Source organism: Plectropomus leopardus, chromosome 2 (assembly GCF_026936395.1).
Source record: "Plectropomus leopardus strain MGB_pleo_1.0 chromosome 2, ASM2693639v1, whole genome shotgun sequence".
NCBI lineage: Eukaryota > Metazoa > Chordata > Actinopteri > Perciformes > Serranidae > Plectropomus > Plectropomus leopardus.
Window position 1 is genome coordinate 7,769,936 of NC_142177.1, and position 10,961 is coordinate 7,780,896.

Consider the following 10,961-nt stretch of genomic DNA (forward strand, 5'->3'; position numbering starts at 1 on the left):
AAAATGACATATTCTAGCTTGCAGAAACATGTTATAATATATAAAGTCAAAACAAAGGCCAAAAAAGTCCAAAAATGACATAATTTAGCATGTTGAAAAAATGGCAAAAAATCGCACACTATACTATGGCAAAAATTTCAAATTTTGACCCCTCCCAAAAATGGCTGAAAATGACATATTCTAGCTTGCAGGAACATGTTATAATATATGAAGTCAAAACAAAGGCCAAAAAAGGCCAAAAATGACATAATTTAGCATGTTGAAAAATGGCAAAAAATGACATACTATACTATGGCAAAAATATCAAATTTTGACCCCACCCAAAAATGGCTGAAAATGACATATTCTAGCTTGTACAGACAGGTTATAGTGTAGAAACTGGAAACAAAGGCCAAAAAAGGCCCAAAATGACATAATTTAGCATGTTGAAAATGTCAAAAAATCGCATACTATACTATGACAAAAAATTCAAACTTTGACCCCTTCCAAAAATGGCTGAAAATGACATATTCTAGCTTGTAGAGACAGGTTATAGTGTACAAAGTGGAAACAAAGACCAAAAAAGGCCAAAAATAACATAATTTAGTATGTTGAAAAAATGGCAAAAAATCGCATACTATACTATGCAAAAAATTCAAATTTTGACCCCTTCCAAAAATGACTGAAAATGACATATTCTAGCTTGTACAGACAGGTTATAGTGTACAAAGTGGAAAGAAACTCCAAAAACATCCGAAAATGACATAATATAGCATGTTGAAAGAATGTCAAAAAATCGCATACAATACTATGACAAAAATTTCAAATTTTGACCCCTCCAAAAAATGGCTGAAAATGACATATTGTAGCTTGCAGAAACTTGTTATAATATACAAAGTCAAAACGAAGGCCAAAAAAGGCCAAAAATGACATAATTCAGCATATTGAAAGAATGTCAAAAAAATCGTATACTATACTATGGCAAAAATTTCAAATTTTGACCCCAACCAAAAATGGCTGAAAATGACATATTCTAGCCTGAAGAGACAGGTTATAGTGTACAAAGTGGAAACAAAGGCCAAAAAAGGTCAAAAATTACTATACTATAGTGTGGCAAAAAAATTCAAATTTTGACCTCTCCCAAAAATGTCTCAAAATGACATATTCTAGCTTGTAGAGACAAGTTATAGTGTACAAAGTGGAAACAAAGGCCAAAAAAGGCCAAAAATGACATAATTTAGCATGTTGAAAATGTCAAAAAAATCGCATACTATACTATGGCAAAAAATTCTAACTTTGACCCCACCCAAAAATGGCTGAAAATGACATATTCTAGCTTGTAGAGACAGGTTATAGTGTACAAACTGGAAACAAAGGCCAAAAAAGGCCAAAAATGACATAATTTAGCATGTTGAAGAAATGGCAAAAAATCACATACTATACTATGGCAAAAAATTTCAAATTTTGACCCCACCCAAAAATGGCTGAAAATGACATATTCTAGCTTGTAGCGACAGGTTATAGTGTACAAAGTGGAAACAAAGACCAAAAAAGGCCAAAAATGACATAATTAACATGTTGAAAATGTCAAAAAATCGCACACTACACTATGGCAAAAATTTCAAATTTTGACCCAAACCAAAAATGGCTGAAAATGACATATTCTAGATTGTAGAGACAGGTTATAATGTGCAAAGTGGAAACAAAGGCCAAAAAAAGGCCAAAAATGACATAATTTAGCATGTTGAAAATGGCAAAAAATCACATACTATAGTGTGGCAAAAAAATTCAAATTTTGACCTCTCCCAAAAATGTCTCAAAATGACATATTCTAGCTTGTAGAGACAAGTTATAGTGTACAAAGTGGAAACAAAGGCCAAAAAAGGCCAAAAATGACATAATTTAGCATGTTGAAAAAATGGCAAAAAATTGCATAGTATACTATGGCAAAAATTTCAAATTTTGACCCCAACCAAAAATGGCTTAAAATGACACACTATAGCTTGCAGATAACAGTTATTGTGTACAAAATGGAAACAAACTCCAAAAAAGTCCAAAAATGACATAATTTATTATGTTGAAGAAATGGCAAAAAATCGCATACTATACTTTTAACAATTGAAATCATGACATTTTGGACAGTTTCATCAGCTTACTGTACTATAGTCCTTTCCAAAATGTTATTTTAGAACTTTTTTTGACATTCTGAGCAATGACTTCCTCAACCACTGTTCCACATCCTTAGTATGATGGGTTTTTTTTAAACATATTATACTATAACTTTTCAAATACTGAAATGTTGACTTTTTTCACATTATAACCTTTTTAACATGGTATTATTGGATGTATTCTTGAGAGATTAATTGTTTTACCATTTTTGGACATGCTATAGTATGGCATCCAAAATGACATGAAATTCATAGTATAGTATCTATCCATCCATTTTCCTAAGCTCATCCGAGGCCAGGTCGCGGGGGCAACAGGCTAAGCATAGCACTCCAGGCATCCCTCTCCCCAGCAATGCTTTCCAGTTTCTATTGGGGGATCCCAAGGTGCTCCAGGAAGGAGCAGCAGCTCTACTCCAAGCTCCTCCCGGATGTCCAAGCTCCTCACCCCATCGCTAAGGCTGAGCCAAGCCACCCTCCGGAGGAAGCCTATCTCGACCACTTGTATCTGCGTTCTCATTCTTTTGGTCACTACCCAGAGCTCATGACCATAGGTGAGGATTGGAACATAGATGGACTGGTAAATCGAGAGCTTCGCCTTCCAGCTGAGCTCCTTCTTTACCACAACAGTGCAACTCCCGCATCACTGCAGATGCCGTACCAAACCGTCTGTCCATCTCACGCTCCGTTCTACCCTCATTCGTGAACAAGACCCTGAGATACTTGAACTCCTTCGCTTGGGGCAGCAACTCCCTCCCCACCCAAAGGGAACAATCCACCGTTTTCCGACCGAGAACCATGGCCTCAGATTTGGAGGTGCTGACTCTCATCCCGACCGTTTCACACTCGGCTGCCAACCGCCCCAGTGCATGCTGGAGGTCAAGGTGTGATGAAGCCAACAGAACCACATCATCTGCAAAAAGCAGAGACGCAATTCTGATGTCCCCAAACCAGACCCCTTCCTCCCCCCTGGCTGGGCCTTGAGATCCTGTCCAAGAGAATCACAAACAGGATCGGAGACAAGGGACAACCCTGGCGGAGGTCAACACCAACTGGGAACGTGTTTGACTTTACGCCGAGTATGCAGACACAGCTCTCACTTTGGTTATAGAGGGACAGAATGGCTTGCAGAAGCGACCCTGGCACCCCGTACTCCCGCAGTAGCTACCCCCCACAGGACTCACCAAGGGATGCGGTCATAGGCTTTCTCCAAGTCCACAAGCACATTTAGATTGGATGAACAAACTGCATTATTCCTCCTGAATCCGAGGGTCGACAATTGGAGGGAGCCTCCTTTCCAGCACCCTGGAGTAAACTTTCCCTAGGAGGCTGAGTAGTGTGATACCACAATAACTGGATCACACCCTCTGGTCCCCTTTTTTTGAAAATGGGACCCACCACCTCTGTCTGCCACTCCACAGGCACCGTACCCGACATCTACACAACACTGAGTATGGTATGTCATCTAAATTGGCATTAAAACGTCATAGTACAATATGTTGTCCAAAATGACATTAAAACAGTCTTAGTATAGTATGTCCTTTAAAATGGCATCAACACATTGTGGTATAGAATGTGGCCCAAAATGGCAGAAAAACAGCCATATTATAGTACATCGTCCAGAATGGCATGAAAAAATGTCATAGTATAGTATTTTGTCCAAAATGGCATAAAAAGACATTACATAGAATGTCTTCAAAAATCCCATTAAATATTATAGTATAGTATGACAAAAAAAACCAAAACCTGATAGTATAGTATGATGTCCAAAATTGCAATAAATAGTTATAGAACAGTAAGTCATCCAAAATGGCATAAAAAATTCATAGTTTAGTGTGTTGTAATAAATGGCATTTGAAAGTGATAATATAGTATGTGAACTAAAAAAGAACAGGAATATCATGGTATAATCTGTTGATCAAATTGGCATAATGAAAGTAATAAAATAGTATGTCGTCTAAAATGGCTTGAAAAAAGTAACAGTATAGTATGTCGTCCAAGACCGAAGTAACAAAAATCATATTAAGTATGTCATCCAAAATGGCACAAGAAAATTATGTGCTATCCAAAATCGCATGTATAAGTCATAATTTAGGATGTTGACCAATATATCCTTTACAACATGGAACAACATGGCACGAAAATGCCAAAATACAGTCTGAGAACATGCCACAAAAACTTCTTGGCATAGTATGTCATCTAAAATAAAGTCATAGTGTAGTGTGTAGACCATAATGGCACACAAAAAACAAAAGACTTCATAGAGTAGAACGTATCATAAAAAAGTCAAATTATAGTTTGCCATAAAAAGTCAAAATACTGCATGTCACTAAATTTTATTTATTTATTTTAATTAGGGTAATTATGGCTTTTTAAGGTTATGGTATGGCATGTCATTAAATAGCCCAAAAGTCACAGTATAGTGTTTCAATAAAATGTCACCATGTGGTATGTTATAAAAATGTTTTAGTACAATATGTGACAAAATGTTATTGAAAATCATAGTGTAATATGTCCAAAACATTTTAAAATCACAGTGAAGTTTGTCATTTAAAATAAAAGAACAAAAAGTCATTGTATAGTTTGCCATGAAATAATTGTAATAAGTCATTGTATTGTTTGTTGAACAAAAGGGTGGAAATGGCTTTGAGCTAAATGGACATACATCAAATGTAGCATTTAGACTGTTACGTCTTTTTTTTTTTTAATACCTCAATTTTTTAATATATTTTTTTATTTCATATTAACATCCTAAGAGGCTAAGTGTCATACACGAAAAGAGACAAAAAATATGGTACAATTTCTTTAGCTTCTAGTCAGGGGAATCCATGTACATTTTTGGATTCAATGAATTGTGAAAGGTTTTTGTACTTACAGCATATTCCATAGTCATGACTCAAAATCAAACCAAAAACAGCATGTGTATAGTTAATTAATTGTTTGTGAAGGCAATCTTCAAGCTGAACAGATTCTTTTTACATGCTGACACTAGGCAGCAGCCAAGACTTTGTGCTGCTGCAAAGGAGCACCACAGACATGATATGGCTCCCTCTGCTGGTTTTAAAAATGTCAGTGCTGGAGATCTTTGTCTGCTTATCGATGACGTCATCCTCCATTCACTGCAGATGCACACACACTTTTTTTTTTCCCAGAGATGTCTTACTCTGATGTCTTCAGAAAATTGGACTTAACACTGATCTGACACTTCAAAGGCACCCACTCCACATGATTGCCTGGGTTCATCCACACCATTAGCTGAGTGGCTAAAGAGCCCTGCAATGATTACATTTTAATAAGGCACCTGTGGGACAGTCAGCCAGCACTCAAATCTTTGCCTAAGGAGATGAATAGGATCCACACCTGCTTTCATCATCCTCATTAATACACTGTCAATACTTAAATTACTCCATAATCATCCCATAATGTCATTGCTGTCTGGGGAATATGGGCTACATGTCATGTTTCTCTCACGGTCCAAAGAAATAACTTTCTCCTCTGAGATCTGCAAAAGCATTACATGTTTCATTGGAAGACCTTTTTTTTGGGGGGGTATTTCATTTTTTTTTTATTATTTATGGGATTGATCCTATAAGTATGATAAAGCCAAGAGTATGAACAACAAATACAAATTATATACAGTACTTATATAATTATATTATATAAGTACTGTATGTATATTATATTAACTTATATTAAAGAATAAAATAAATAATGAAATAATTGGACATTTTTGGAAATATGTCCAAGTACTACTGAATATGCTATTAAATATATTGTAAGTACCAAAACCTTTCACAACCCATTTTAGACAAATATACTTGCCCGCCAACACCTCAAATAGTTAATATAAACAGAATACGAGAGAGAGACGCCCCCTCTCTATCTCTTCAAATTCAGATCAAACTGTAAAACTAGGCAGCAATAATCAAACATGAACCAAACTACATCTATTGGTCCAGTGTGGCGCAGTGCATTCTGGTAGCTGTAAGGTGTTTACCTCTTGAGCAAAAGCGAATGCCAGTTTGTTTGTTTTTTTCTAGTCATGTAGCACCAATCCAAAAGTATGTGCTTTTTACTGCATAGACAGCCAGTTTTTTAAGTGCACTTGAACTGGTAAAGATTATAGTTTACCTAAATAATGTTTGGAAAAAGAGTTTTTTGTATGGTACAGTGCTACAACTTGGTCACTGGCTGGAACAATGGAGCTAATGTTGAGCATCATTATACATGCAGCTAATGACAATGAAAGGTGCACTGAGGAATCAAAGGCAGCAGATGTGAGAATTAAGACTAACACATTGTATGTGACAGTACAGTTCGGTCTGCTTATATTATAATATTAATGTTCATTTACCTGAGGTGAGACATTCATGGTTTGTGGGTGGATCTCTGATCCATTTGTATGCGTCTCTGTTCTGGAGTCAGCCCTCTTCAGAATTTGGGCCATGCTCACAGCACTGGCGTCTTTCTTTGCCACAGGAGGCTGTGTGGAATACAAACAGTACAGTTAAGCCAAACATCAACATCTCACCACATAAAATGGCGCCTTGCTTAACAGCAGCATATTTCTCAGGGACAAAGCATTTGACAACTGCTTACTTTAAAGGAACAAACCCATGTTTTTATTGGATTGTTCAGCTTGATGACAACATGCAAATGATAATGCAGTGGCAGGTGAATAAAAAAAAAAACACTGACAAAAATAACAATGCATGCAAAATTTAAAAATAAATGCATTAAGAAAGAGAATAAAACATGTAGAATGTAGAACAAAATTTAAAAATAAATGAATAAATAAATAAAAAGAAATTCAAACGATGGGAAATGGTCAAACAACAAAAAAATTATATTAATAAAGAAAAACTATAGGTAGTTATGGCATCAAGTCCAGGCAGGCAGGGTGAATCCATTGGGTGATGATGATGAAGGATGAGCACATTCATCCGTCTACCTCATGATGTGTTCCCTCCTCTGGGAGCTTCTCCTCTATTGGAGACTTGTCCCGGGAGCCCATTAGACGGGCAGAGTAGAACCTGGAAGTCTCCTCAAAGTCCTCCCTGCCCACCTCAGGCTGTCGCTCCCTCTCTCCCAGCTCTGACATTCCCTTGGAGAAGTCCTCCACGCCGGAGTGGAGGTCCATGATAACGGTAAAGTCAACCTCGGCCTCCAGGCTGGACGTGGAGCTGACTGTCATGCTGGAGCACTTGCGCTCGATGCCCAGGATGGTTTCCCTCATGCAGGCCACCGTGTCCCGCTCCTGCTCTTCCTCTGAGGCTATGACCGGCTGAGGCCTCCTGTCCCCAAGCTCCTTCTGGGGCAGTTAGATACACAGGATCAACACGCTTAAGGTTACATATCTGCAGACAAATGGATGATGAAGATGACATGGATTGGAGTCATCCTCACAGGGTTCTGTGTTTGCTGGATTCATGAAGGACTCAAAATCAAAGCCGCTGTACATGCAATGTATCCTGATATATATACAGTTGAAATAGTGAAGGGCATGCAATCATGTCAGGAATGAAAAGGTTAATGACTGTAAGATCAGGAATAGATTTTGAATTAGTTGGTCTGAACCTGGAGAGCATCCCAAAAGGTCTGAAAATAAATAAGACTAAAAAATAAAATATTTCTACAGAAAATAAGGACTGTTTTCTTGTTTTTTTTAGTGAGATCTCGATCATACAATGGATAAATGTTAACTGCATGTGTTCAAAACGGAGAAAAGCCCAAAATCTGACTTTTTTAAAAATGTTTTTACTGTTTAAAATCTATAATGCATAGAAATATATGGTTGCTGCAATAACAATAATTAAAAATTTATGGATATAATACAAAGCCAAACAGCAATGCCTGCACCCTGACTTGCCAATCTCCTAATTCATTTTTTGTAGCTGTGAAATACACATTTTAAAGGTCTAGTGTGTAGGATTTAGTGGCATCTAGTGGAAAAGTTGCAGATTGCAACCAAGCATGTAGGGTAACTATGGTAGCAGACACTAAAACATCAATGGAACCTATTGAGCCACTGTTTGGTTTGTCCATTCGGGGCTACTTTGGAAGCAAGAAGACTCTGTGGAAGAGGCCCCGCTCCATATGAACATATAAATGGCTCATTCTAAGGTAATGAAAAAAGACAGCAATTCTTAGCTTCAGGTGATTATAAACTAATGAAAACATCATTGATTATATTACACTCCACTCCACATGCAATAAATTCCCTTAAATCCTACAGCCTGGAACTTTAATGAACAAATGTATATAAATGCGCCGCTAAATCCAATGATGGAAAAACTAACCTTGCTAATATTTAAGTCTTGGTGTACAGTCAGAATATTGTTTATTTTCTTTAAGGCCCAGGGAGTAATATTTGAGGGAATATATTGGCAAAATTTGATTGTAATACTCCCAACTATGTCTTTGTTAGCGTAAAATCACCAAAAACTAAGAATCTTTGTGTTTTTGTTACCTTAGAATGAACCATTTATTTCCACCATGGAGTCGGCCATGTTTCTATGGCAGCCCAGAACTGACAAAAACACTGGCTCTAGATAGGGCTATTCGCTTTATTTTTTGTGAGAGTTCTCCTACACACTTGGCACACAAAGAGATTTTCAGTAAGTTGCAACCTGCACCCTCACCAACAGACGCTACTAAATCCTACGCATTAGACCTTTAAACAAATAAAGAACTCAGCATTTTTCCACTTTTTAAGATAAAATGTAGGTTCTGTGACTAAGACTTTTTGGGTCAAGTATTTACATGAAGGCATGAAATGAGGGCTGAAATTAAATGTTACCCAGTCATTATGAAAACTTTAGCCCTGCATCTGTTCCATTAAAAGACTGGAAAGAAAAAAGTAGAAACATGCAATCTGCGATGAGGGGTCGGAAGACAATCGGATGTTTTAAGGGTCATGAACCAAAACGATTGGGAACCCTTGAATTGTAAATGAAGCTTCTGAGGCAGCTAATTTAAAATAATGCCACTTATAATAATTACATGTACACTGGGTAATTAGATCACAGTAAAATCTAGACCATGGCAGTAACAGCTGAGCGCAAGGGGTTTTGTTTTCCACCCACACATACAGCTCAAACTCCTGATGATGGATGACTGCAGCTAGGTTGCCTGTGTAAAGTAACACATTTCATATTTTATAGGTTTTGGCTACTTTTTGTATATACAGGGAGAATCTGGTGCAGTGAGTTCAGAGGCATGCCATTTACCCAAAGGGATGCAGTGAGGAAATGAGACGATGGGTGGAGCATATGAAGGTGGGTTTAAATGTGAATGAGTAACCTTGAAATCAGCAAACGGCTCCTCATAAATGGCAGGAGTAGAGACGGGCTCCTGCAGGGGGGAGCAGAGGAAAGAGCAGAGAGAGCAACTAAAGGTTAGCACAAGCTGAAGTGGCCAGTGGACACACAGGCCACAACACAAAGAGAAGATCTTAACAGCAGAGCTTGACTAGAGCCTGAAAATGTGAGCTCAGTGTGCTCTGAGCCCAAAATATTTCAGTTCCAACCTACACTGGGATCAAGGTGTAGTACTCAGTGAGACTCTTAATCTGATTATAGCCACACATTTCGAAGTGGCTAATAATTCAGTATTCTAAATGCCTCTCAAAGTCCGGGTACAGCAAAAATATGTGTTTTGAGTTTTTCACTTCACAGAGCCAAATTTATTTCACGTGACTATAAAAAAAAATGGAGAGAACTTGCTGTATTTGGTGTTGAAAGTTTCAGTTTTGATTAAACATTTGCTGAAAGCATTTAAATAAAGTTTTGTGTTGGAGTTTGTTATATTCAGAATTTTAAATATTGAAGCTAAGATTTTCATTGTTATTGTTAAAGCACATAAGTTCCAAGTATTGGTTGGAACTAACAAGTGAATGTTAGCTAGCTTGCTTATAAATACTGCGAAATACGATATTTTTGATACATTTTCTAATTTCTTACACTCCATGCCTTTCTCCTGACTCATTGCTCGCCAGGCAACATCTCTCATGCCGTGTATTTGTATTTTTCATGGCCAATATCATTCAGCGTCGGCTTGTTAGGAAAAGAGACATCCATGGTCAACCACACATACCTCTTAGCTTTTGGTTGAGGCTGCGACCTCAGCGGTCAAAGTTCACGAAAGTTGAAATCACAATGTTTTGAAACCAGAAGCTATTGTTTTATTCACTTGTACTGAATGGAAGTTAACTGGAGGAAAATATTCGCAAGTGTTTATTTTGTTTATGTGTAAAAATACCCCAACTTCACACTTCTGTATGACTCAGGTCAGTATTTTTTCTGACATGTTAAATGTGTTCAGAAATGCATTCTTGTTTTTACTCTACCCGGACTTTAAATGTGTCAAACCTAGGTTTCAGTGATTAAATTTCTGCCAAACCCAATCAAACAATTAAAGTGGACTGGTTCTGTTCCCATCCAATCAGATCCAAATGGATTCAGGCACAAATTTCAAGCACTGCTCCACAGTAACACACAGCAACACAGTTTAGAGGACAGAAAAGAGGTGAGCTCACTGAAACCAAAACAACATCTACAGCCAGGTTTATTAGTTAGAATTAGCAGAGGCAGGAGAATCATGCGGTTTGTATCATGAGCAGATTTTCAGCATAGCAGCAGCCACTCACTGACCACCTGAGAAAGTGTTGCAATACTACGCACCTTGAATTTCAATGAGGGAGGATTCAAACACTATTGTCATGTAATATTGTTAAATGTCCAATAAAAGGTGTCGGGGCTTATTTCAAAGCCTATCAAAATGAGTGTGCGAATGGGTCCGCACGTTTGGAGGAGCTCC

General features: G+C 37.6%; 1 protein-coding gene across 11 annotated transcripts in view; it reads right to left on the minus strand.

Moving 5' to 3' along the window:
• LOC121952532 (band 4.1-like protein 1) overlaps positions 1–10,961 on the minus strand; it is a 142,131-nt gene that overhangs the window by 40,433 nt on the left and 90,737 nt on the right. For 8 of the 11 annotated variants that reach the window (XM_088083831.1, XM_042499281.2, XM_042499291.2 and 5 more), the window contains 3 exons: positions 9,447–9,497; positions 7,096–7,455; positions 6,499–6,627 (listed from right to left, as the gene is read on the minus strand). In XM_088083831.1, the coding sequence (XP_087939957.1) occupies positions 6,499–6,627; positions 7,096–7,455; positions 9,447–9,497 (540 nt within the window). Of the gene's footprint in view, positions 1–6,498; positions 6,628–7,095; positions 7,502–9,373; positions 9,498–10,961 lie in introns of those variants that run through there. The other 3 variants (XM_042499315.2, XM_088083840.1, XM_088083854.1) reach the window with 3 other exon arrangements.